The sequence below is a fragment of the Lissotriton helveticus genome, chromosome 10, assembly GCF_964261635.1.
Source record: "Lissotriton helveticus chromosome 10, aLisHel1.1, whole genome shotgun sequence".
NCBI classification, from domain to species: domain Eukaryota; kingdom Metazoa; phylum Chordata; class Amphibia; order Caudata; family Salamandridae; genus Lissotriton; species Lissotriton helveticus.
In genome coordinates, this window is record NC_136071.1 from 443,958,451 (window position 1) to 443,986,074 (window position 27,624).

A 27,624-nucleotide genomic window follows, 5' to 3' on the forward strand; every position below is an offset into this window, starting at 1 on the left:
CCGACAGTGTATTGATGGAGGCCCCCAAGTACTGAATGCACTGGACCGGAGTCGGGACAGACTTGGACATGTTGATGTGCAACCCCAGCTTGTTCAATAGAACGAACGTCTTCCGGAAGTGCGCTTGAGCTTCCGAGAAAGAGGAGGCCTTGATCAACCAATCGTCCAGGTACGGGTAGACAAACACCTTGTTCTTCCGCAGGTGTGCCGCTACCACTGCCATGCACTTCGAGAAAGTCCTGGGCGCAGACTTCAGCCCGAACGGAAGTACCGTGTACTGATAGTGATTGGTGCCGACTTGAAATCGCAGGAACTTCCTGTGTTTGTGTGCAATGGGCACATGGAAGTATGCATCCTGTAGGTCTATGGCACACAGCCAGTCCCCCTGTTGCAACTGAGGATAAATCTAATGCAACAACAGCATGCAAAACTTTTCTCTGCGAATCCACTTGTTTGCCTGTCGCAAGTCTAGAATGGGCCTGAACTCGTTCTTGTCCTTCTTGCGGACCAGAAAGAACCAGGAGTACAGACCGCTTCCTCTTCCTCTTTGAGACAGAGGTACGTCTTCTATCGCCCTTTTCCTTAACAGGATATCGGCCTCCGCATGGAGCTCGCGCAGCTGATACCGCGAGCTGACCGGAGGAATCGATGGAGGAGGGCTGGTGAACCGAAGACTGTATCCATTGCAAACAATATTCAGCACCCACTTGTCCTGAGTAATTTTTCTCCACTCTGCCAGAAAAAATTTAACGCTTCCCCCCACCGGAGCGGGTAACGGATGAAGGGGAAGTAACCGCTCAGGGTCGAGACCCGGCCGGGCCTTTGTTCACAGAAGAGGACTGCTGTCCACCTCTACCCCTCTGGCGTTTTTGAAAGGGTCTCCGGTACTGCTGCTGTTGTTGTTGCTGCTGCTGTTGTCCCGAAGACTGTCCTTGTCCTTTTCCCTGCGAACCGAACCGTCTCTGGAACGGGCGGGAGGGCTTCTTTTCTTTGGGCTTCTCCAAGCCCACAGCCGTCAGGGTCTCTGCCTCAGCCTTCATGCGGGCCATTTCATCATCGGCATGTTTTCCGAACAGTGTTTCTCCGGAAAAGGGCAGATTGGCCACCCGCTGCTGCGCCTCAGGCTTGAGTGACGCAAGTCTGAGCCAAGCATGGCGGCGCTGGTTGACCCCGTGACAGTAACCATGGGCCGCCAACAGCGAGATATCCGCAGCGGCGCTGATGACCTGGTTTGAAACCAGCATCCCTTCCTTCACTATTTCTTGGAAGTCCTCCCTCCTGTCGCGTGGCAGAAGGTCCGCGAACTGTTCCAGGGAATCCCACAGTGCACGGCCGTACCGCCCCAGCAATGCCGAATCGCTGCAGGCTTTCATAGTCGTGGAAGAAGTCCCACAAGCCTTCCTTCCAGCCGAATCAATCCAACGGCTTTCTTTATCAGGCGGCACGGTGGAGAACGGGGAGGTAGAATGTAACTTCCTGGCCGCCGTCACTATCACGGAGTCGGGTACTGGGTCCATCCGCAGGAAGGCCGGGTCCGAATCCGGTGCCCTGTACTTCTTCAGAAGTCGGGAGGGAGCGGCCTTCACCTCACAGGCGTAAGGAACAGCCCCTCCGCAGGTTCGACCAGCCCTGGCACCAATGGCAGCCGAGGGCGAGACAGATGCTTCTTGTGAAGTGTCTCGAATATCACGGACGTCGTAGGTGTAGGAGCCGTCACCGTGATACCCAATTTCGCAGCCCCCCTCAGGAGAACCTCCTGGAACGTGCTGATGTCGTCTACCGGAGACACCCTCGTCTCCGGGGAGTCTGATAAGGTAGGTGAATATGAGCGAGTCCTAGAGGAGTCCAAACGGGACCTGGATCCTCGCCTCCTAAGGCGATGCCTAAATCTAGTGGAGGACCTGTGTCTACTCCTCGATTTTCCTCTCCGTCCGGAGCGTGACCGTGATTTCCCAGGTCTGGGACGCTCTGCCGGCTTCCCCGGGGCGGGCATCTTGGGCTTGGACGGGACCTGTGGCTTAGGAGTCCCTTTGGGAGGGGTCGGAAGACTGGGCAACGAGACCGACCTCGGTGGAACCGGGGGCGGCCTCTCTGGCACATGAGGCCGAGGCACCGGTGGGGGTGGTGGAGGCAGAGGAGGCAACGGAGGAGGGGTTGGAGCCCTCGGAGGGAGACCCCTCGGCAACGGAGGCGGGGGTGTAACATGCTTCTGTGATGGAGTATACACCTCGGAGTACACCGATCCCGGTGATCCGCCGTCCTTTCCAGATCCGGACTGTGGAGAGCCTCCCACAGCATCAGGCCTCTCACCCCGATTCCTCGACGTCGAGGAGCCTACGCTCGCCGTCTGGTCACCGTTCTTCGACGTCGAGGAATCGGGGTGAGAGGCCTGATGCTGTGGGAGGCTCTCCACAGTCCAGATCTGGAAAGGACGGCGGATCACCGGGATCGGTGTACTCCGAGGTGCTGTTAAAGCAAGGGAAATCTGTACAGGCTTTGCTGTTTTGTGGATTTTGTGGTGGATTTTCTAGTTGAAGTACTGGACAGTGTAGCCTTTATAGGCTGCATTATCTGTCTTTAAATTCTCTCTTAAGTGTCTGTGCAGTTCTGCATTTGTTCGACACTGTAAGAGATTATTTTTGATTGCTCCGGGGTCCAGGCACAAGGGCGGGACTATTAACTAGATTATGACTATACACAGAGATCCCCTACTACAGAACTACTACAAACATTTCTGGATTCAGTCTGGCGCCTGGGAATATTCAGAAGGTGAGGAATATGCAATTAGTAAAAGCACCAGCGAGCATGCATAAAAGCAACAAGTTTAAGGTGCCGTAGAATGCAAGACAAAAAAAGTTCATCTGCCGTAATTTAAAATGTTTACGTTTTTACAAGGTACTATGCTGTAGGCAAGGTTCACCACCCCTACAATATCAGAATATTCATTAATAGTAGGTGGCTGTGACTAGCAATTTATTAAAACATTTGATTACAGCATTCTTACTTTTTGACCCATTAGCAGTTCTGAAAATTAGACAAGAGTCCTGACAAAGGGAGTGTGAGAGGTATTAAGATGCAAGAGAGGGTAACAAAATTTGAGAGTGAGTCAGAGTGCAATACACAGCCTATTTATGCTTAAGACAGTCTAACGTAAGTCCACTGGACATACTGCCAATGAGAAGGCACTAAATACGCTGTATTACTTCTTGTTGAGCTTTATAAGAAACATTGCAAAAAAAAAAAAAAAAATGTTCATAAACAATGAAACAACTTTTTTGCGTATATTGGGGATTAGGTAGCTGGATAAACACTTATAAGTACTCATTTTAAAAGGTCTGAAAAACACAGAGAAAACACTGCTGAAATCCACAAATATAAACAGGAGAGCCTATTGTGGAGAAGTGTGGCTCAATGGTTAGAGCAGGCAGACCTTGATGCAGAGCTCTGGCCAGGGACCAGGGTTTGATTCCCACCTCGGCGGGTCTCCGGCTCATTAATTCCCCTGACTGGATATTCTCGCCTCAGTGCCTGTTCTGATCATGGGTCCCACGCTGCAACTCTGGGCAATAGCTTGCTTAGTCTCCACAACGGCCCCAAAAGCGCTGGGATGCCTGGCTGCACCTGGGGGGTGCCCAGGAGTGGACATTTCCCAGGAAAGCCAGGAAGGGTTCCGGTATACGGACAGCGCCGGAACACCTCCGGTGGAGGTAGCTGTGTGCTTTACAAATTCCGACATTTACATATTTTTTATACATTTTACTTGTAACTGAGCACCAGTGTACTATCCATCTCACCTGCACTACCAGGGGCTTCCTCAAGTGCCTGCTCCTTAACTTCCTCTGCTTTGGCAAAAAGAAATCAGACTGCAAAAAAAAAAAAAGAAGATACAAAATGGTGTAAAATCTATAATCTTATCAACGTCCTCAAAGTATGCTTTCTGAAAACACAATGTGGAGAACTACAAGTACATACAATTGTAAAATCAAGACTAGTCAGTAACCTTCAAGTGAACTGATACATGTTTTACCTATCGCACAAGTTACTACTTGTGTAACGATATATCTGTAGGAGACATTAGTTAGTGATAGATTCCTAACCTTCGAATATCCCCAGGCGTCAGACTGGATCCGGAAAATTTTGCGTAGCAATACCCCTGCGCACCGGCAGGTGTCGTCCGCGGCTCCGCGTCCGTCAACCGCATCGTTAGCACGGAATGACGTCGTCGGAGTACTTAGACGCCGCCCATGCGCGCTGACGTCAGTTCTGATACACAGCTTTTCCGCGCCAGATACGCAGAGCCATGATAGAACCAACACTGGTGCCATGAAACTAGGGCCCTGTAAGGGGATGACCTTAACCCTAGATATCGGTTCACAGAACGGGGAGGATGGGCGGGCCGGTAAGGAATCTATCCCTAACTAATGTCTCTTAAATATATATCGTTACACAAGTAGTAACTTGTGCATCTGAAAGAGACACTTTTGTGATAGATTCCTTACCTTAGAATAGATACCCCAGCAATACCAACCCCGGTGGTGGGTCTGCGAACCAATAATCACACCAGAAAGTCCTGGAGGACGGAACAGCCAAAGAAGCCATCCCTCCGGGCTTGGCTGTCCAGGCAGTAGTATCTCGCAAACGTGTGCAGCGAGGCCCACGTAGCTGCCTGACAATTGTCCTGCAAGGGCACTCCTCGGCCCAGGGCAGTCGTAGTCGCAGTGGCCCGAGTGGAATGAGCCCTCAGCCCAACAGGGGGTTCCTTCTTAGCCAAGGAGTAACACGCCTGGATGCACAAGATGATCCAACGAGAGATGATCCACTTGTGCACCTCCCGTCCCTTCTTAGCACCCACGTAACCAACAAAGAGTTGGTCATCCATCCGGAACTGGCGTGTGCGATCCAGATAGTAAGAGAGCGCACGTTTTGGGTCCAGACGGTGGAGCCTCTCTTCCTCTTTCGAGGGACGCGGAGGCGGAAAGAAGGTGGGCAAGGTGATGGACTGCCCGATGTGGAAGGCCGTGACAACCTTGGGCAGGAAAGAGGGTCTCGTCCGCAACACAACCTTGTCCGGATGGACAGAGAGGAAAGGAGGTGTGGAAGAAAAAGCATGGAGCTCACTCACTCTCCTGGCAGAGGTGATGGCAACCAGGAAAGCAGTCTTCAAAGTAAGAAGACGGAGAGGACAGTTATGGAGCGGCTCAAAGGGAGCACACATTAGGTAAGTAAGAACAAGGTTCAAGTCCCACTGGGGCATCACGAAAGGAACAGGAGGAAACATGTGTGTGATGCCCTTCAAAAACCTATTTACAATCGGGGACTTGAACAAAGATGGTTGATCAGGTAGCCTTAAGAAGGCAGAAAGGACAGAAAGGTAGCCCTTGATAGTGCCCAGAGCAGAGCCCTGCTGGGCAAGAGAAAGAATGAAGAGGAGAACCTCAGAAAGGGGGCCAGAGAGTGGATCCACAGCCTTTGCTGTGCACCATGCCACAAATCTGTTCCACCTGCAGGCGTATACCGACTTTGTGGAGGGACGCCGGGCTGCCAGAATGACATTACAGACTTCAGGAGGCAAGTCAAATGGCCTCAACTGTCGCCGCTCAATCTCCAAGCTTGTAGGTGGAGACTGGACAGGTTGGGGTGGAGGACTGTCCCCTGCTGCTGCGACAGCCCTGTTTGTTGCAGTACCACATGGCGGTGGTGTTGTCCGTGAACACTTGCACTACACTCCCCCTGACAGAGGGGAGGAATGCCTTTAGTGCAAGTCTGATCGCCCGCAGCTCCAGAAGGTTGATGTGGAGCAGGGACTCCGCCGGAGACCAGAGGCCTCTGATATACGGCTCTCCCATGTGGCCAACCCAGCCCTGGTCACAACTACGTGCTCCGATTGGGGTAGGGAGAGGGATCTGCCACTGATCCAATCGCGGTCCGTGAGCCACCACCGCAACTGTCTTGCAGTGCCCTCCGAGATCAAGACATGGTCGGACAAGTTGCCCTGATGCTGGGCCCACTGAAACTTCAGGTCCCACTGCAGAGACCGCATCCGCCACCGGGCGTGATGCACTAGAAGGATGCAGGAGGCCATCAGCCCCAGAAGCCGCAGCGTCAACCTGACCGAGACTCGGGATAAAGGCTGAAAGATCGGAATCGGAGCCTGAATATGCAGAACCCGAAACTGCACCGAGTCTAGAACCGCTCCGATGAAGAGGAGCTGCTGAGAGGGACACAGGTGTGACTTTGGCACATTGATGGAGAACCCCAGCAGGTGCAGGAGATCGGCCGTAGTCTGGAGGTGGCTGACGACTGTCTGGGGCGAACCCGCCTTCAACAACTAGTCGTCGAGGTAGGGGAAGACTGACACCCCTAACCTGCGCAGATGAGCTGCGACCACCACCATCACTTTCGTGAACACCCGTGGGGCGCTGGTAAGGCCGAAGGGGAGCACGTGGCCTACCGTGAACTGCAGGTAACGCCGGTTGGCCGGCAGGACAGGGATGTGAAAATAAGCATCCTGCAAGTCCAACGCTACCATCCAGTCTCCGGGGTCAAGGGCAGCTAACACCTGAGCCAAAGTCAGCATCTTGAACTTCTCTTTCCGGAGGAAGCCGTTGACGTTCCGTAGGTCCAAGATTGGGCGTAGGCCCCCTTTGCCCTTCTTGGGTACCAGAAAGTAGTGGGAGTAACAACCACACCCTACTTCTGGCCCAGGAATGCGCTCGATGGGCCCCTTGGCCAAGAGGGCCGTAACTTCCTCTTGCAGAAGTTGCAAGTGATCCCCCGACACGCGGTGGAATTGCGGTGGCATGGCTGGAGGGGTCGTCTCGAAGGGGAGGGAGTAGCCCCTTCGGACGATTTGCAGCACCCACCTGTCCGATGTGACAGTGCGCCAGTGGAAGACGTGATGGTGAACCCTGCCCCCCACTGGCGTCACATGGGCCTGAAAGCACGAACTAGGAGGGTTTTGAGGCAGGTGCTGCAGGGGAAGGTTTGAACTGGCCTCGCCTTCGTCCCCGACCGCTGCCACGGCGGTTTACACGGCCGCCACCGCGCTGTGTAGCAGTCTGCGGTGCGTTGCTGGCAGCACGTGTGGGAGCGCCCCTTCCTTGGCCACGAAAGGAGCGAAAGGCACCCATTTGCTGGCGTGGGGCCGAGAGGCCCAAGGACTTGGCCGTAGCCCTGGAGTCCTTAAAACGCTCAAGCGCATGATCTGCCTTGTCGCCAAATAGGCGACGGCCATCAAACGGCATGTCCAGGAGTGTGGCCTGGACATTGGCCAAAAAGTTGGCGGACCTCAACCAGGCGCTCTACCCAGTGAGTCCGTGGTATCCAGCCCACACCGGATGGAATAGCGTGCGCTGCATCTCGACCCTCCGCAAGGGCTTGGGCGAGTTTAGCCCGGGCCTCCTCCGGACATTGTGGCAGCACGTCCGCGACCGTGTCCCACAGGGTGTGGGTGTAGCGGCCCAAGAGGCATGCGGTATTGACTGACCGCAGTCCCAAGCTCAGGGACGAGAACAATTTCTTTCCGAATTGTTCGTACCTCTTGGATTCCCGATCGGGCGGAGCCGTCGGGAATGCGGTCTGGGAGGTGGAGGCCTGGATGACCAGGCTCTCGGGGGTGGGATGGGTGGACAAAAAGCAAGGGTCGCCCGGGGCCGGACGGTAGCGTCTGGCCACGTTCCTATCCACAGGCTGACCTGTAGCGGGCTTGGACCAAGTGCCCACAAGAACGTCACACAAGGCCTCATAAACGGCAGCAGAGGCTCAGTGGAGCATGCCTGCGGTTTAAGGACCTCAGTGAGGAGGTTAGTCCTCACGATCGCGACGGGGAGCGTCAGGCCCAAGGCCTTGGCTGCCCGCGTCAACACTACACTGTAGGCAGCCCCCTCCTCCGTAGCCACGGTGGGAGGGGAGACAAATCCAGTGTCTGGCGGTGTCAATTCCACTGGCCTCCCAAAGCTCAAATGTCCAGTCCTGTTGAGACCGGCACTCCTGTGCCAGAGGGTCCATTGACCCCTCCCAATCACCCTCGTCACCCATCTCCTGTAGTTCAGGGTCAACAGATGGGGCCGGTTCGTGGAAATAAAAATCTCCAAACGACGTCGAGAGCGGCGCCGGTTTGGCGCCGGAACCGAATCGAGGGTAGGAATGGGGACGGCGTCGCCATGGGCGACACCCGCAGGGCCGGCGCGTCGAGGTCGTGAGGTAGACCGGCGACCATCCGGATCCGGACCCAGATCCAGCAAGGGCCTGCGGCGCCGGGACCGAAGTTGCCGGCGGCGCCGGGGCCGGAGCACCCGACGGCGTCGGAGCCGAAGCACCCGACCCGCTAGGCCCTCCAGCCGGGCCGTTGGGCCCGGAGGCACCACGGAACCCGGCGGAGGAGGGAGGGACCTCATGGCCATGAGGTACCGCTCGACCTCCTCTGGCGTCGCACCGTGCCCAGGGACTGGCTGGTGTGGGGCAGGTGGCGACGATCGCGACTCTGTCGGAGCCGCGTAGGTGGTGTCACCCGAACCCCCGGCCACGTCGTGCGAGCGTTGGGGTGGGTCGGGAGATCGATGACGTCTCTCCGACCTCTCATGCCTCTTACCTAAGGAGGATCCTGAAGACCGATGCCGTCTCCCGGAGCTACGAAGGCTCCGACCCCGCGACCTGACCCTCGAACGCCTGTGGGACATGGAGCGGCGCGGGGCCGACTGCCGAGGCTCCAGTCGCTTGCGGGACCGCTCCCGTCTAGCCTTGGACGTCAGGGCCCGGCAGTCGGAGCAGGTGCGGTCGTCGTGGTCGAGGCCTAAACACTGAAGACACCGGCGATGGGGGTCGGTTACATTTGGAACAGGGTTTGAACCCGGGCATCCCTACCGGCACCGTAGGAGTCGAAGACTCGATTAGAGAAATGATCAAAAAGATCAAAAAGTTTAGTTAAAAAATGACTAAGGGGTAGAGCTTCTCCGGATCTGCGCTAGCTGGTGCGGAAAAAAGAAGAACTGACGTCAGCGCGCGAGGGCGGCGTCTAAGTACTCCGACGACGTCATTTCGGCGCTAACGACGCGGACGACGGACGCGGACGACGCCTGCCGGCGCGCAGGGGTATTGCTACGCAAAATTTTCCGGATCTAGTCTGATGCCTGGGGATATTCTAAGGTACGGAATCTATCACTAACGTGTCTCTTTCAGATTAATACCTTCAGAATAACCCTGCATCCAAAACATGCAAGAAATGCATCAGCCTTTAAAGGGAAACATCAATGTGTACCCCGTAGCATAAACAGAAACGGCAGAAGCTGAACAAAAGATGGCATGCTTAGAAGCTTAGTGACAGGTTTGAAGTTGGTGTTGTGACACCAACCAGCAGTTCACTGTATACTCTGTATTCCAAGCGGGCACTTGATCTGTGCTACCAGCTTGACTAGTATGCTAAAATATTTTATTATATTTTGGACAGGCTTCATTTCAGCATCAATGCTTTGTTCAGTAGGTACACATTTAAAAAAAATATCTGCAAGTAAAGACTGGCCAACTGTGCCTGATCAACCAACTTAAAGGGTACTAACAAAGGGGGTGGTGGAGAGAACACTCAGAATAGTGCCAGCCATTCAGTATTCTGCTGAAGCATTAAATAAGAAAATGTATGTTATCCGTCCATTGATATGAGGACATAGAATATGATTACTTAACATCAATGCTCCTCGTGCTGCAATTGTGCAACAAAAATAATAAGCTGCTGCACAACTAGCATCATTTGGAGGAACACAAAGTGCTTAGAATAATCAATGTAGGTAGGAGAGGTGAAAAAACTAGTTTGGAAGCATAAGGAAGACTATAACTTGGGAGTGAGGCTACTCAAGAGGGCCAGAGGAAAACAGGAAGCTTATATGTGAGAAAACAGAAGATTTAGAGGAGGGAAATAGAGAAAATTCGAAAGAATTAAGAAAAAGTGCTAAGTTGAAGCAGTCCTCCACTGATGGGCTAATCCCGAAAGGGAAAGCTGTAATGTCAGGCAGCAGAAAGAACCAGTTCCACAAACAGCCACTGAGATCTCAAAACGAAGTATCACCTGGTTTCCTCACAAAAATGGGAATATTCGAAAACGATAAACAGAACATCTTTATGCAGTCATGGAATCTCAAAGAACTAGAAAATTACCTTCAGTTACGCTTTTTCTAGTAGAGACCATCTCTACATTTACTTGAAAACTTTCTTTTCTTTTGTTTAATAAAACATTAAAGGGAATGTTTATTTTAAAATGGAAAACGAAAGGGAAGATGTAGCCTTTTACAAAGGTCATTAATAGTGTTAGACTGACACTAACAGCTAGATTCATCAAAGTCCCGTTTTGCGAGTCTGTAATAGCGATTCATAAGGAATCGCTATTAGGGACTTGCAAAACGGGATTCATGTAGGAATTGCAAAAAATATTGCGATTCCTACATCTTCCTTATTTGCGATTAGCAAATTGCTATTCGCAAATAAGGAATAACTCCCCATTCATTCCTATGGGCCTAAAGGCCCATAGGAATGAATGGGGAGTTATTCCTTATTTGCGATTAGCAATTTGCTAATCGAAAATAAGGATGCGATTTCAAGGGTGCAGGGGTGTCCAAAGGACACCCTGTAGCACCCCTGAAATGAAAATGCACACATGATTTGCGCACACACATGTCCAAAGGACATGTGTGTGTGTAACATGCAACTTAGAAAAATGCACTGAAGTGCATTTTTCTAAGTTTTCGCTATTTACCACGAAGTTACAATTCGTGGTAAATAGCGGCCAGTAATAGCGAATTCGCAAAAAAAAATGGTTAATGAATTGCATTAAAGGAATCTCAAATAGAGACTCCTTACATGCAATTCCTCGCAAATATGTGATTTCGCAATTAGCGATTTTTGCATTTGGGATGATGAATCCCAAATGCAAAAATTGCACTCGCAAAGGGCCAGATTCTGAGAATCTGGCCCTTTGCGAGCCGATTTTTCTTTCATGAAACTACCTGTAAACCTTTAAGAACTGCTTAAACTGCAGCTTCCTATAATGCACTGCAGGGACCGGCAGAGGGTGGTTTTGAAGGTAAAGTACCGCAGCAAATAGATCTGAAATGACAATCTGCTCTAATAATTCAAAAAATTGGTAAGAGTGGCGATAATGCTTACTAAATTAACAACTAATCATTAGTAACTGCTAAAGAAAATATTTAATGCAGTGGAGAAAAGCTCCAGCATATTACCTACACTATGTAGATTCATTTCCTTGCCATTATAGTTCTAACTGGTAATCACCTAAGTTCGGTGAAGGCCTGCTTGTGTTCTTATTTGCTGGTTACACAGAGCAAGCTTGAACATATTGCCATTACAGTTTCTGCTACCATACCTGAAATGTATGAAACCTATCACTGACCTTAATTTTCACAACCTCACTTACACTGATTGTGTCCAAGTGCTGTCGGAGGTTCATCTCAGAATCCTTGCTGGAGGAAAACAGTTTCCCATGTCGGCTGTTTGGAGGCAAAGTTGTGGGAACAGCAAATAGCCCACCATCTCCATCACTGCTTCCGGATACAGGGGCTCCAGAAATCAATAACGATCTAGAGGGACTCCGTAATACTAGGTAGGGGATGATAGAGAAGGTATAGTTACTTTTGTGTAATCTTAGTTCCATTTCAAACGAAAGTGTATTAATCCTCTTACAGAACCATTATTCACATTTATATTTATACAATATGAAGACAGAAATAAAAGGCATAAATAACCATATAAAATGTAATTTCCTTAATGGCTATTAAAAATTGATTCATACAGCAAGCTTCTTCCACTGTTCTCATTGAATCAATTAAATTTTCCAATACAGTTCTTGTCAATACTCCTATAACTTTTTAATAAGGGGCAAAGAATTTTCCTGCGTAAATGAGAACAAATGTGTTCACGTGATTAGTAAATGCAAAATCACTTTTTACATCAAACCACTTCTACAATTTCGGAAATTAACCAACACTAACAACCCCATACCCATTGACTACCAGTGAGGGTAAAAGGCCTCATCTAAATTTCAAAGCCTCGTAGCATAAATGTTGATCAGATCATTTCTCCCAGTAAGGATATACAGTTCTATTTCCCAAAGTATCCAAAATCAAACTAACTGAACACTTAGAACTCCAAGGTCCCCTGGACACGCTAGAGGTACATAGATTGAAGTTAATACAGTAATAAGTGTAGAAAAGAAAGAAACATTGTTCATCCACTGCTCTGTGTGGTTCCAGGATTTATTGTCCCGGTTGTGTGTTCCATGGTACAGAGTCTTAGCCTAGCCAACACCTGTTTCGTCGCTACCATGAAGTACACAGCAAATTCTTCAGGGCTAAAAAATATATAAGATACACAATTGTATCAAGGTGGGTATAAGACAAATAACGCCATTGGCAGACACCCATTGTGACATGTCAAATAAGAGAAAAGAAGCACAGTACACGATTTCCTAACACATGCGGAAACCCAAGTTGTTATAAACAATGTCTAACGCGTCAAAGCTTTTTTATATAAAAAGATTCTTTAACAAATGAGGAACAAAACTGTGTTTGGAAAGCACTAGTGCAATTGTGTGACTTATCATTGTGACAGCACAAAATGTGTTTGTATGGTATTGTGACAAACTAAAGAGTCATTAATGCCGGGGCGCCAGGCAAGATGGCCGCGCTTTAGTGCAGCTCAGCCGGCCGGAGCGCCAATCCTGCAACAATCCTGCCCGCAAATATAGATACGGTGTATGGGAGATGAACGCACCGCCACTGCGCCATCACCGGTGGCGAAAATTTTGACCCCAGCAGCTGTGGTGACTGTGTGCGGAGTCTTTCCTGAGGGCCCCTCTCCTAAGATGGCGGCCTAGCTGCGGAATCGGAGGCTGGCATTTTGCTGATGACGGAATTAAAAGCCGTACACATATAGTGGAGCCGGGGATTGTGCAGTCGCCCGACGGATCTCCAGTGTCGTGTGGGGCTGGTGAGTGCACTCATCAGTGGATGCAGACTGCCTTGGCACTCTGCTCGACTGTTGTGCGGGTCCGGCGCACTGCGGGAGTCCGGGGAGCGGGTGGTACCCTCCCAGTGCACGAAAGTAGCGAAGTGTTGAGCCCGAGATGCAAGACTTGACCCCATCCAGATCCGAGCAGGCGCTCCAAGGACCAGCGTGGGTGTCGGCTGCCGGATCGTGGAATCCCCAGCCGGGCCTGTACAGGGGGCCTATACTGAATATGCTACTTACCAGTATGCATCTGTTCTTGGCATGTAGGGCTGCTGACATTCATATTTATAGCATAGATCGCCGCCTAGTGTTGGGTCCAGATGATTGCACATTGTTGTCCTGGAAGAGTCTTCGAAGTATCACGAGATAGGTGGCTCCTCCCCTGGACTACAGTGCGCATGGGCATCGACTCCATCCCCAGATTGTTTTTAGCCATTGTGGCGAAGATGGAGTGTAACAGTGTGAGCGATGGCCATGCTAAGAGTAAGTGTAAATTCTGCAGCCGCTACAGGCGCCGGGAAGGAGGGAGGGCGATATGAATGTCAGCAGCCCTACATGCCAAGAACAGATGCATACTGGTAAGTAGCATATTCAGTTCGAGGCATGTGGGCTGCTGAATTCATATCTATAGCATAGAATATATAGCAGTCCCTCCATTAACGGCGGCCGCCTGTGCCAGCTGCAGACGTTTGAAAAAGTGTTTTTAGAACAGCCTGCCCTACAGCTGCTAGGAGTGCACATCTACACAGTAGTGTTTAGTAAATGTGTGTGGGGTAGACCATGTGGCTGCTCTACAAATGTCTTCCAAAGGGATATTACCAAGGAAAGCCATGGAGGCCCCCAACTTGCGGGTGGAGTGGGCTCTCGGGGGGATTGTTAAAGTGCGTTTAGCCTTTTGATAGCAGATTTGAATGCACTTAACGATCCACCTGGCTATACCTGCTTTGGAAATGGGGTTGCCTTTGTGTTGGGCAGAAAAGGCAACAAAGAGTTGTGTCGTCTTCCTAAAATCTTTGGTCCTATCAATGTAGTACATCAAAGCTCGTTTAACGTCAAGAGTGTGGAGTATTCTTTCAGCCACAGTCTCTGGATTTTGAAAGAACACAGGCAGTTCAATAGTCTGATTGACATGGAACTGTAAAACCACTTTAGGAAGAAATCTAGGGTTAGTGTACAGCACCACCCTGTTGGAGTGAACCAGTATGACCGGCTCTTGGACGGTGAGCACCTGGAGCTCACTAACACGTCACAGTGACGTAATGGCTATTAGGAAAGCCACTTTCCATGTCAAGAACTGAATCTCGCATAAATGTAGAGGCTCAAAAGGTGGACCCATCAGTCTGGTGAGGACCACATTAAGTTTCCATACAGGAGCTGGCGGGGTCCTGGGAGGAATGACTCGTTTCAGTCCTTCTAGAAAAGCTTTAATGGCAGGCACTCTGAAAACTGAGAGATGCTGCCTGTTCTGGAGATAAGCCGCTATGGCGGATAAGTGTATCCGAATGGAAGCATATGCTAGATTACATTTGTAAAGATGTAACAACTAACAAATGATGTCGTGAGTAGATGCATCTAGCGGGTTGATGTTGTGCTCCGCACAGTAAATGACAAACCGCTTCTATTTTGCTGCATAGCATGCTCTGGTGGTGGGCTTCCTTGTCTCCCGTATGATATCCATGCAGTCGGGAGGCAAGTTAAGGTAGCCAAATTCTAAGACCCCAGGAGCCAGATCGCCAGGTTGATCTGTTGCGGATCTGGGTGCTGAATGTCGCCATGGCTCTGCGTCAAAAGTCTGGGTGTGAGGTGCAGCCTTTGATGCGGTACCACGGAGAGTTCTAGAAACGTGGTGTACCATGGTTGGCGTGCCCACGTTGGAGCAACCAGGATGACTGTCATCGAGTGTTGCCTTAGCTTTCGTGCCACCAGCGGTATGAGAGGTGCTGGGGAAAAAGTGTACGCAAATTTGCCGAACCAGTTCATCCATATCGCGTTGCCCTGCGACTGTGGGTGCGGGAACCTGGCGGCAAAGCTTTGGCATTTTGCGTTTTCCCTTGTGGCGAACAGGTCTATATCTGGATGACCCCACTGCTGGAAGTACAGGCGGAGTACTGATGGATGTATCTCCCACTCGTGCATTTGGTGGCTGTACCTGCTGAGCAGATCCGCCATCTGATTGTCCTTGCCCGGGAGGTGTTCCGTGATGAGGAAGATGTTCCACTGAATGGCCCACTTCCACATGCTCCGAGCCAGATGAGACAACTGTGGAGAGTGTGTACCTCCCTGCTTTTGAATATAGTACATGGCTGTCATGTTGTCCGTCCGGATCAACACGACTTTGTTGCACAGATGTACCTTGAATGCCTTCATCGCCATGAAGATTGCTATCAGCTCTAGGTAGTTGATGTGCATCTTCTGTTGCTGCGTTGTCCATAGTCCCTGCACTGTGTAGTGGAGTACATGAGCTCCCCAACCCTGGAGAGATGCGTCCGTGGTTAGGATGATCTGTGGAACAGGCTCCTGGAACGGTCGGCCCTTGCAAAGGTTGTGTGGATTCCACCAATGCAGAGAGTTGTATGCCCGACCGGTCACCAACACTGGGTCGTTCAACTGTCCTTGAGCCTGATTCCACTGATGTGCCAAGCACTCTTGAAGCAGACGCATATGTAGTCTCGCGTGCGGGACTATGAAAATGCAGGAGGCCATCATGCCTATCAACTGCATGAACACTCGTGCCGGAAGCGAGTGTTGCGGTCTGAATTTCTGGATCAGCGACTGAATGCTGTCGATCCTCACAGAATTTGGCTGAGCTGTGGCTGCCAGAGTATCTATTGTCGCGCCCAGATACTGCAGCACATGGGCTGGCTGAAGGTGCGACTTTGGATAATTCAGTGAGAATCCCAGATCGTGAAGAAGGTGAATGGTGTGGGACATGTTGGCAGCGCACTGCTGGGCCGACTTTGCTTGGACAAGCCAGTCGTCCAGATAAGGGTAGACGTGGACGTTCCGTCTCCTGAGGTGCGCAGCCACCATCGCCAGGCATTTTGTGAACACCTTGGGCGCTGTGGTCACTCTGAAAGGGAGGACTTTGAATTGGTAATGCTGATTCTGAATGGTGAATCTGAGGTATTTTCTGTGTGATGGATGTAGTGGAATGTGAAAATATGCGTCCTTGAGATCTAACGTTGCGAGGAAATCCGCTTGATTGAGCAACGGAAGAACCTGCTGAAGCGTGAGCATGTGAAAGTGTTCTGAGAGAATGTACTGGTTTAGGGGCCTGAGATCCAGTATGGGTCTGAGGGACCCGTCCTTTTTCGGGATTAAGAAGTACAGGGAGTACACTCCTGAGCCTCTGTCTTCCACCAGCACAAGCTCGATTGACCCTTTTTGCAGCATGACGAGCACCTCTTGCTGCAATAAGTGCAAATGCTCTGTTGACATAGGACGGTGCCTTGGTGGGATGTTGGGTGGAGTGGACGTTAACTCCAGACAATAACTGTACTGGATAAGTTTTCTGACCCACCTGTCCGTGGTGATGGATTTCCAGACTGGCAGGAACTGTTGGAGTCTCCCCCAGACAGGTGTTGTATGGTCGGGGGGCAGTGACAAGGCGTCACTGTTTGTTGGTGGCGGAGGATCGGGAGTTGTTGTTTCCACGACCTCTGCCCTTGGTGCTGTTGCCACGATAGCCGCCTCTACTCTGCTTGTTGTACGAGGTCTGCGCCCCACCTTTAGTGTACTGTGTTTGCTGGGACATCTGGCCTCTGGAAACACCTCTATTGCTTGAGCGACGAAAAGTACTACCCCTGAACTGCTGGGACTGGAGAGCCCCCATGGACTTTGCAGTCTCGGTGTCTTTCTTTATTTTTTCCAGGGTGGTATCCACCTCAGGTCCAAATAAGTGATCAGGGTTTACAGGCTGATTGAGGATGGTGGTTTGTATCTCTGGTTTGAACGCGGAGATTCTGAGCCAGGCCTGACGCCGCAACATTACACTCGTGTTAATGGCCCTGGCCGCGGTGTCCGCAGCGTCCGGTGCACATTTAATAGAAGCATTCGAGATGAGCTTCCCTTCTTGAATGAGCATCTCCGCTGCCTCTTTATACTCATCTGGCAAGTGTTGTAACATGGTCTCAAGTGTATCATAGTGTGCCCTGTCATATCTGGCCAAGAGTGCCCGAGTGTTTGAAATACGCCAGATATTGGCCGCTTGAGCCGCCACCCTCTTCCCTGATGCTTCTAGCACTTTAGATTCCTTGTCAGGGGGAGGAGCATCACCAGTAGTTTGTGAATTTTCCCTCTTCCGGGCATTAGAAACAACTAGAGAGTCCAACGGCAACTGGCCCTTGATGTAGGTAGGGTCGCCAGGTGCCGGCTTATACTTCTTTTCAATTCTGGGGTTTATAACCCTGGCACGTGTGGGTTCTTTAAAAATGTCTGCAGCATGTTTTAAAACACCCTTGAGCATTGGCAGAGTCTTGACAGTCGTTTCAGAGGTGGAAAAGGTATCAAACAGGAAGTCCACCTCAATAGGGTCAGCATGCAGCTTCATCGGCGCGTCGTCGACAGTCCTTGGCGCGAACGCCTTCGGCGGCAGCGTGAACTGGATCGGCGCCGTTGACTTTGGTGTTTTGGCAGCGGGCTTCGGGGTGGAAGTATCCTTCGGATCGACCGCAGAAGCCTTGTTTCTGATGCGTTGCAACGAGTCCCACAACTGCTTCGTAAAGGATGCGGACGGTTTCGTCGACCCGACAGGTGTTCTCGGTCCACCAGCATGTGCTGACTCGAGTGTAACAGTACTTTTGGCCTTTTCCGGCCGATGAGCAGGATCAACAGCTTTTGGAGCACCGTGTCCTCTGTCTGTGTCGACGGCCTTCGGCGCCGACGGTTTCGGGTCGGCGGCCTTGACAATCGGTTTTGGTGCCCCGGTCTTCGGCTCGACGCCCTTGAGCGACTTCGGCTCGATGCCCTTGAGCAACTTCGGCTCGACGCCCTTGAGCGACTTCACCGGATCGACAACCTTCTTCGGCTTCGGCTGCCCCGACATGTCTGAAGACGAGGAGGCGACCAGAGCGACAGACGTCTTCTGTTTCGACGGCGTCTCTATTACTTTCGGTTTTGTCGAGACCGAAGCTTGCACTTTCGGTTTCGATTTGACCAATGGCGGCTCCGTAGAAGTGTCCATAGCCGGGCCCGTAGGCGAGACCGTGGATCCAGGTGCAAGATCTTGGGTAAGGCCATGTGGCGATCCCTCGACCTGAGCCTTAGTTATTGTTCGAACGGGGCATAGCTCTTCACCTGAGCTATCTTCCGCGGCCCCATAGGCCTCATTGTCGTCTCCTACCTCGTCGACGACGTCTTCTGTGTCAAGCATTTCGACGTCTGCGTCGTAGTCTGAGTCGATCTCTTCCGCTGGAGTCGAAATCGGCTCTTGATCTTCCTGCTCGTCTGCTTCATCCCCCTCGAAAATGTTCACCGGGGCAGGGGCCGTCTGCTGGGCCTCCTGGCGCGCCACGCGCCGAAGTCGAATCGTCTTCTTGGAGCGAAAACGGGAACAAGCCATGCAGTTGGCTTCATCGTGATCCGGCGACAGGCACTTGTTGCACACCGGGTGGACATCGATGTGGGGATACTTCGAGTTGCACACGGGACATCTCTTGAACGGGCTCCGTTCCATGATGTGTCGTCGAATAAGTCTGGTTGCGTTGACTGGGCCTCGAGCACCGAAGAGCCACGCGACTCCTCTGGATGTCCGACTCGGGAACTGAGCCGGAACAGAACTGGGCACCGAACGCAAGACAATACCGACGCTATAGGAAAAGCCTTCGGGCCTTAAGGAAAGTTTATATCGATTCGGAACTTGAGTGATCAAATATGCATTCGAACCCAATGGCGGAAAAAAACAATCTGGGGATGGAGTCGATTCCCATGCGCACTGTAGTCCAGGGGAGGAGCCACCTATCTTGTGATACTTCGAAGACTCTTCCAGGACAACAATGTGCAATCATCCGGACCCAACACTAGGCGGCGATCTATGCTATAGATATGAATTCAGCAGCCCACATGCCTCGAACTAACTGTTACAGCTTGCATCTAAAGTCCGCTGCCTTGCCCAGGGCCTGACGAATCTCTGGGCGTGTCACGACGCTGCGGTGTCTCGTTGCCACTGCAGCCTCAGTCTCCCTTGCCTTCAGCCTGTGCTGTACAGTAGGGGCACAAGGACCCCTGGGGCCCCTACAACCGTCTTTGCTACTTATTAATCTTTGCGCCCAGAGGCGTGGCCTCATCACACAGCACCTTGGCAGGGGAGGTGAGCTTCACGTAGCCCAATGGACGTCTGGTTGCCAATTTCGCCTCAAGTGATTTAACTCCCCAGTTACACGCTACCGGAGGGAGGGAATGATATTGCAGTGTCCCTACACTAATTAGTCGCTGCTAACACAAGTGCGCACTGTGAATTAGCGCACCCCTGATTCTGCACTTTTGCGACACAACTGGCACTGCAAGAGCCAGTGGCGCTGATCATAGGACTGCATTAGTCTTGCCTTCATGGAGGTGGGGCTGATATCACGACCTGTCAGGCTGTGTGGTTGGCTGCTGAACTGTGAGAGCTGGCGCATTGTGGCCCTAGCATTACATTGACGTTAGCCCCGGACACTTCGCGTCCAGGCCGTGAATGCCATTCCAGATACCAATCACATGCAGAGGACCTGCTGCCTACTACTGCTGTGTGCGCTAGAACAGGGTACGTCCCCTGTCTACTTCCACGTGCATCCGGCATAAAGGTCCACGCTGAAAATGGGCAAAACAGTACGTGGTCAGTCTCGCCTCACTTTCGAACCTCGCAAATCAGGCAAGTCTCATCAACGTGCCACATCAGACTCTGAAATGGATAACCCAGTGAACAGCCTATCTGCACGAGAAACAAGCATTTACAATGCAATAGGTCTCGCATTTGTTAAACTTGGAGCTATTGGCATTGAACATGACAATATTTTTTACTTGTGCTTTTCTATTTGCAGTAGATTAAATATATTTGCATAGTGCTATTAGTATTGGTATGAGCTTGCAACACTGGAGAACGAGTTAATGGGCAATAAAAAGAGCAAGCCTAAAGGAGGGACCATGTGACAAGTAGAGCGAAGAGACTGCTATGAAGTACTGGTGGGAGAGGTGTATAGAGAGACTGAGAGGATAAGATGGAGAGACTAAAAGGCTGGGATGAAAAGAGGGACTGGCTGAGAAACCGAGAGCCTCTGGTAAAAGGAGTGTCAGAATGACGAGGGGAGAGGTAGCCCATGAAGTAACGGAGGGTAGTGGCATTAGAAGACAGTTAAAGGCTGAGGTGAAAGGAGGAGTCCACTAATAAACTGAGAGCCTCTAGTAAAGAGGAGGTAAAGTGTGACGATGTGAAAGAAGTGACAGTGTGACAGTAAGAGCAGAGAGACAGCAATGAAGTAGTGGTAATGTTTTTACACGTTTTGTTTGCAGTGGAGTTTTTTTTTTAAGTAAACTAGAGTTAAAGCTATACTGAGGCAGTAAATCAAGCGATCGGCGATCAGAAGACAGCGGGAGGGAAGTGGTTCAGGGTGGGGATATACAAGGCCGGTGACATGATAGCAAGTGAACAGCGGGTGGGAGGGAATATGGGGGTGATCTGGGTCCTGGAGAACAACCTGCTGCTGACCCAGCAGTTTCGGAAAAGCAAATCAATTGGTTTGCCAGTGTGAAATAAAGAAAGGGGGCCGGTTCTTTTTGCGGCGTTGTGGATTTAAAATCCCCATTCGATCTCGTTCCAAGGGAGAAATTAGGGAGGGCATTATTGAAAATGGGGATGCCTCATTGTTTGGTTGCCATTTTGGTTAAATTACATGAATATACTTATGGACAGGTTCGATGGGGCAAACCAGGCGAAACCACAAAAAGGTTCAAGGTCACTAAAGGGGTTCGCCAGTGGTGCGTGCTGGCTCCCACCCTGTTCTCCCTATTTATAAACGTGGTGGTCCAGTACTTTGAAAATCATCCAGCTGACGCGCCAATATTAGCTGGCATGAAAGTCCCACTGCTCATGTTCGCGGAAGGCACCTTGCTTATTTCCAAAACGAGAAAGGGATTACAGCTGGCACTGTCTCGTTTTGAGGTGTTTTGCCGCGAACATGAGCTGGTGGTAAATGTCGGAAAGACAAAGTTTATGGTGCTCCATAGGTCCAAGCCAGTTAAGGCGAGCGTTTATATGGACGGTGCCCTACTGGAGCAGACAGAGGTCTTTACCTACTTGGGCGTTACATCTATAGTACTATTATAAAGAGAGAACTTGCACCTTTTGGCAAGGTAATCTCGGGAACCACAGCGCCAATCTACACACCCGATACATCTTTGAAAATGTCAGGGTGTGTAGATGGACATAGGCTAAATACATTTTAAAAAAAAGCAAACAAAAAAAATTAATTTACAAAACAAAGTAGTCCCCTGAAAGTAGCGCCGGCTGGGACCTAGCGCTGGCCGTGACGCGACATGCGTCATGACGAAGGAGGAGCGGCGGCGTCATGGAGGAGCGGCGGCGCCATGGAGGGGCGGTGGTGCAGTGGTGCAGTGAGTAGCGGCGGCGACGACGACATGAAGAGGCGGCGGTGCAGTGGTGGCGACATGAAGAGGAGGAGCGGCGGGTCAGGTAAGAAAATTAAATAGTCGGGGCGGGAGGGAGTCGGGCGGTACTCGGGAGGCTGGAGGCTGGAGGCGGGAGGCTGGAGGCTGGAGGCGGGAGACTGTCGGCGGGTGCACCGCTCGACAACATGCTGCCCCAGCCACCTTCTGGCCCCGGGCTAAAAATTCAGCCCCCAGCCCCCTTCTGCCCCAGGCAACGCTGGGGCGGGCTGCTAGTTTAATGATAAATTAAGTTGGAAGCCCCAAGTTGAAAAGCTAGCATTAAAGCATGCCCAGTTGGCCGGTGCCTTGGTTAAGGAGCATAACTTGTCCTTAACCAAACCTATAGACCCTATTGTAAAGATATATACAACCAAAATTAGTCCAGCCATAATATATGGTGCTGAAATCTGGTGTTTTAGCAATTTGTCTCCACTATCTTTAGCCCAAAATAAGTTTATGAGATTGATAATAGGTTTGCCGCAATCGTCCCCCCTCTTACTGCTGTTTCTTGACTTTGGCTGTCACGCACTTGTAGATGTAGCACGGTACAGACCACTTGCTTTTTGGAGGAGTTTTTGGACCACCCCGGAACTCTCACTGTACGCTAAGGCTCTACTAGAAGTGAGGGGATTGAGTAGATCGCATAAGATCCCATGGTTGTCTGCAATAAGGCTCTTGTTTGCTGATATGGGGGATGAAGAATTTTATGGGATCACCCAGATGTTGCAGAATTTCCCCCGAAAAAGTCCTTTAGAGCAGCTTACTGGGAGGTGGTTAAAATCAAGAGATTTTCCTCTCATATCTCCCAAACGCTGTCAAGGATTTTCTGGAACTAAAGGATGAAACTCTCATGGAAGGATACTGGGATCTTATTACGAAGCCTCATGACCGTAAATTGTACCACCAGTTTAGAACAGGTACATTACCTTTACGGCGGTTCACAAGCAAATGGAACTCTGCAAGTAGCGATAAGTGCATATTTTTGCCACATCTTAGTGAAAGCATTGACCACTTCTTATTTGTATGCCCTGCTTATCACCAGTCGAGGAGTGTCTGGCTGAAACCAGTATGCCTGACTCTGAATACAAGATAGGCAATGGTTGCTAAGAGAATACTGAAATCAGACACTACAAACCTAGTTGTAATTGGTGTATCAAAGTTTTTGAGTTGGGCTTGGGCCTTACGCAATAAAATGGGGGGGGGGGGCAAATAAATAGTCAATGATGAAATATGGGACCTTTTAATAGCGGACATAGCTTGAGTATTAATGTATTTTGTGGTTTATAAGTTGTTTAATTTCTGTAAATTAACTGATGAAGATTAAGTCTTTTGCTAAAACATATTTAATTCTTTTTTAAGAACTTTTTTAACATGTATTTATATATATATATATATATATATATATATATATATATATATATATATATATATATATATATATATATATATATATATATATCAAGCTCACTAGGGTAACCACAAATTGAGAGGCACGCAAGCACAAACCAGCCTTTCCCCATTAAAAGCTTTATTCGGGACACGCAGCTTTGCATCTTAGTCCGCGCTGCCACAGCATTCCGCCTGACGCGTTTCGTGATGATTCAGGAATGTAAAGGTGGACTACATCTCCCAGAAATGCGGAAATAGGCGTAAGGGATTAAATGGGTGTGGCCAGTACTGCTCCGTGAGCCTCTGAGGAAGTGATTTCATCACGAAACGCGTCAGGCGGAATGCTGTGGCAGCGCGGACTAAGATGCAAAGCTGCGTGTCCCGAATAAAGCTTTTAATGGGGAAAGGCTGGTTTGTGCTTGCGTGCCTCTCAATTTGTGGTTACGCCAGTGAGCTAGATGTTAAAAGCGGCAGACCAGCCGCCGAGAGAGCACCACTCCTTGTAAAGGGAAGGAGGCCGAGGGGCTACATCTCAGGAGCTCTGTCCGGAGCACTTACCCTGGAATTGCACGCTGCTGAACATCCTGGTGCCCATCCAGGGTTTTCGATTGTGCCACGGCAGGAGCAATGATTCAGGACTGTAAAGGTGGACTACATCTCCCAGAAATGCGGAAATAGGCGTATAAGGGATTAAATGGGTGTGGCCAGTACTGCTCCGTGAGCCTCTGAGGAAGTGATTTCATCACGAAACGCGTCAGGCGGAATGCTGTGGCAGCGCGGACTAAGATGCAAAGCTGCGCGTCCCGAATAAAGCTTTTAATGGGGAAAGGCTGGTTTGTGCTTGCGTGCCTCAATTTGTGGTTACCCCAGTGAGCTTGATGTTAAAAGCGGCAGACCAGCCGCCGAGAGAGCACCACTCCTTGTAAAGGGAAGGAGGCCGAGGGGCTACATCTCAGGAGCTCTGTCCGGAGCACTTACCCTGGAATTGCACGCTGCTGAACATCCTGGTGCCCATCCAGGGTTTTCGATTGTGCCACGGCAGGAGCAATGATTCAGGACTGTAAAGGTGGACTACATCTCCCAGAAATGCGGAAATAGGCGTATAAGGGATTAAATGGGTGTGGCCAGTACTGCTCCGTGAGCCTCTGAGGAAGTGATTTCATCACGAAACGCGTCAGGCGGAATGCTGTGGCAGCGCGGACTAAGATGCAAAGCTGCGCGTCCCGAATAAAGCTTTTAATGGGGAAAGGCTGGTTTGTGCTTGCGTGCCTCAATTTGTGGTTACCCCAGTGAGCTTGATGTTAAAAGCGGCAGACCAGCCGCCGAGAGAGCACCACTCCTTGTAAAGGGAAGGAGGCCGAGGGGCTACATCTCAGGAGCTCTGTCCGGAGCACTTACCCTGGAATTGCACGCTGCTGAACATCCTGGTGCCCATCCAGGGTTTTCGATTGTGCCACGGCAGGAGCAATGATTCAGGACTGTAAAGGTGGACTACATCTCCCAGAAATGCGGAAATAGGCGTATAACGGATTAAATGGGTGTGGCCAGTACTGCTCCGTGAGCCTCTGAGGAAGTGATTTCATCACGAAACGCGTCAGGCGGAATGCTGTGGCAGCGCGGACTAAGATGCAAAGCTGCGTGTCCCGAATAAAGCTTTTAATGGGGAAAGGCTGGTTTGTGCTTGCGTGCCTCTCAATTTGTGGTTACCCCAGTGAGCTTGATAATATATATATATATATATATAACTTATTAACTATTATTGTTGTGGTATATGTTTTAGATTTAGAGTATGATGGTGTATTTTATAAATGAATGAAAACGGTTTATTTTGGAAATTTTTGTCTTTTATGATGAAAAATCGCAATAAAGACTTAATGAATGAATGAAATAAAGAAATACATTGTAAAAGCAACACCTTTTTAAACAATGAAAGGCGGCTTAAAGTCAAAGCGTCACCGTTTTGAAATAAATAAAGCTAGACGATGCTGATTGCTCGCTGCCACATATTCCTGTCAATTTCCAAATATCTTTACCTCTGTGTCCGATTGTAAACAAATTATTAGGAAAACAAGCCTTTTGGATCGGACAACAAAATGTTTACATTTAATTGTATAAATCATGCACTTTTGTCCCACATGGAGGGCGAACTACGGAGTAAAATATGAGACTCAACACCAAATGTGCCCGTGCTATAAAAATTACAAGTAGTCCCCAAAGAACAAGGAGTCTGGACAGGAAAGGTATTAACAGTAAAATAACTAGTAAATGCTTTAGAGGCAGTTGTCCTACGGAATTAGATCACTTTCTTGGAAGTAGAAAATATTCCACTTGCACACTTACAATTTCGTGAAAATACCACTCTACTGGGCCAGGGGATGGTTGCTACATGTAAATATGCTGTAGCTTATTGACATTATTGTGTGAGAACATTAATCGGGCTGTAGGTAAGCAAGTGTGGCCGACAAGGAAGGGTTCCTAAAATCAGCAATGTGTTTGAATCGCCTAGAGAAATGCAAGCGTTGCGCTTGGTACTTATACTCGTACCGGGAACATGGTGCATACGAACGTGTGTCCCCGAGTCTCACCTCGCTTGCTGTTTTGGAGGCACCTTGTTGGCACGGGGAGGGTTAGAAAAAAATTAAATTGCTATGTGAGGGCCGCTGATCCATATTTTTCGGTGGACACGACTAGCCTAACAGAAGACGTTATGGGAACACTGTAATAATAATACTAATCCACATTTGTAAAGCGTGAACAATCACCCGTAAGGGTCTCTAGGCGCTGGGGGCCGTCGGGAAGATTAAGCAAGCTATTGCCCAGAGTCACATGGTGCTGGGCTAATCTGCCGCCGGCGATCCAACCGTGATCCCCAGATTCCGGAGTCAGACACCCTGGCCGCGGCGCCACACCTCTCCTGTGGCGCAGATATATACTAAACTGCGACCTCTTGAAATATATGGAGGGTACAAGTGTGCAGTAGCTTATGACACCCACATACTTGAATAGCATGGAGAATGGGAACTCCCTTTGAATAAGCCACATGCAAAAAATCATGAAGGCATCAATCTGCCACTAAACCTCAAAGAGCCAAGAGGCAAATACATTGATTGATTGATTGATTGATTGATTGTGGGTTTCTAAAGCGCTAGAATCGACTCCCGAAGGACTATCTCTGCGCTGTAGACCGCTGGGGAACCCGTCCTGGCTTTCCCTGTGAGATGGTCCCTACTGGGTATCTCCAAGGTGAAACCAGGCATCCCCGGCGTATGTGGGGGGCCGTTGTGGAGATGAGGCAAGCTAATGCCCAGAGTTGCCGAGTGTGATCCATAGTTAGAGTAGGCACCGAGGCGAGAATTATCGAGTCCGTTGACACTGGTCCAAGACCCTGCGGCATGGGAATTGAACCCTGGTCCCGGGCCGTCCTCTGCTCCTGGGTCCGCCGCCTCTAACCAGTGAGCCACACCACTCCACATTGGTGAATGTTCCACTAAACAACCATCTACCGTGAATAAAAATACCAAGAAAAAGAAGACTTGTTGAGCTACTATGTTCTGGTGGGTGGCAGATTGAGGCCTGAGGCTCAGGGGCGCAACTATGGGTCCACTGGATTACTAGGCATTGCAACATGTCCACACTCTCTGTGCATGGAAAAGTAAAGGAGATCACGTTCACCCCTCTGTGACATATTTTCATTGCTTTAACTTAATCAGAAGTGTGAAAGGGGTGCTTCTCTCTCACTCTCCTCTACCCCCAGGCGTCCTCACCTTCCCTCCGTCCCATACCTCGCTGTTTGATGAGCCGTTGATGGGCTTTCCTGCATTTAGAAGACCGTACTAAACACCCATCCATGGAGGTGGAGAGAAAGCTTACAATTCGACTAGGGGAACAAAAGGCCAAAGAAGAGCCAGGGAGGGGGCAGAGTGGCTCGAGTGAAAAGACAGACAGAAGGTGGCGAGCTGCTTCTGAGCTTCGCCTCTTCTCACTCGCTGCAGCCCCCACGGCTTCTCAGACCATCCACTGGAGATCATCATCAATTGTCTGTTTATCTGATCTTACACTTGGGCTGCCAGGCAATTATTCTGTCATTTAAGGCGTTACATTTACAGGGATGTAAAAGCAAGTACGGCGAGGCAGAAAAAAAACAACTCTGAAAGCAAACATTGCCTTCCTCACGGAGACCTGGCTCAATAAGCTATCCCCACCATGCCTAGACATGCTTGTTCCCCCGGGCTATCCGACCTGATAGCTCAAGGTGCACTCGGCGATACCAACAATCTAATTCTCGGTGACCTGAACCTATGGTGGAATGAGACCAACAACCCGCTAATCCAATCGCTATCCAGTCTCCTCTGTGACAACAATTTAACCCAGTACTGCACAGAGGAAACACACTACAAAGGAGCCATCCTCGATGCCATCATCGCGCAAAGAAACAAAATCACTATCAATCACATACTCCCCGTTGACTGGTCAGACCACCACATGATCTTATTCCACATAAACCAACTTACTCTCTCTCAACCCCCACTGCGAGACCCCCCAAATGGTTGAGAAACCTCTCCCAGGTTCCCACGGGAGTCC

At 50.1% G+C, this 27,624-nt stretch overlaps 1 protein-coding gene across 1 annotated transcript in view; it reads right to left on the reverse strand.

Annotated features, from left to right (window-relative positions):
• The window catches only part of CRAMP1 (cramped chromatin regulator 1), a 1,037,800-nt gene that overhangs the window by 346,517 nt on the left and 663,659 nt on the right, over nucleotides 1-27,624 (reverse strand). The window contains exons 12-13 of the mRNA XM_078662937.1: nucleotides 11,420-11,601; nucleotides 3,795-3,863 (exon numbers count right to left, since the gene is read on the reverse strand). Coding sequence (XP_078519063.1) covers nucleotides 3,795-3,863; nucleotides 11,420-11,601 — 251 coding nt within the window. The remainder of the gene's footprint in view (nucleotides 1-3,794; nucleotides 3,864-11,419; nucleotides 11,602-27,624) is intronic.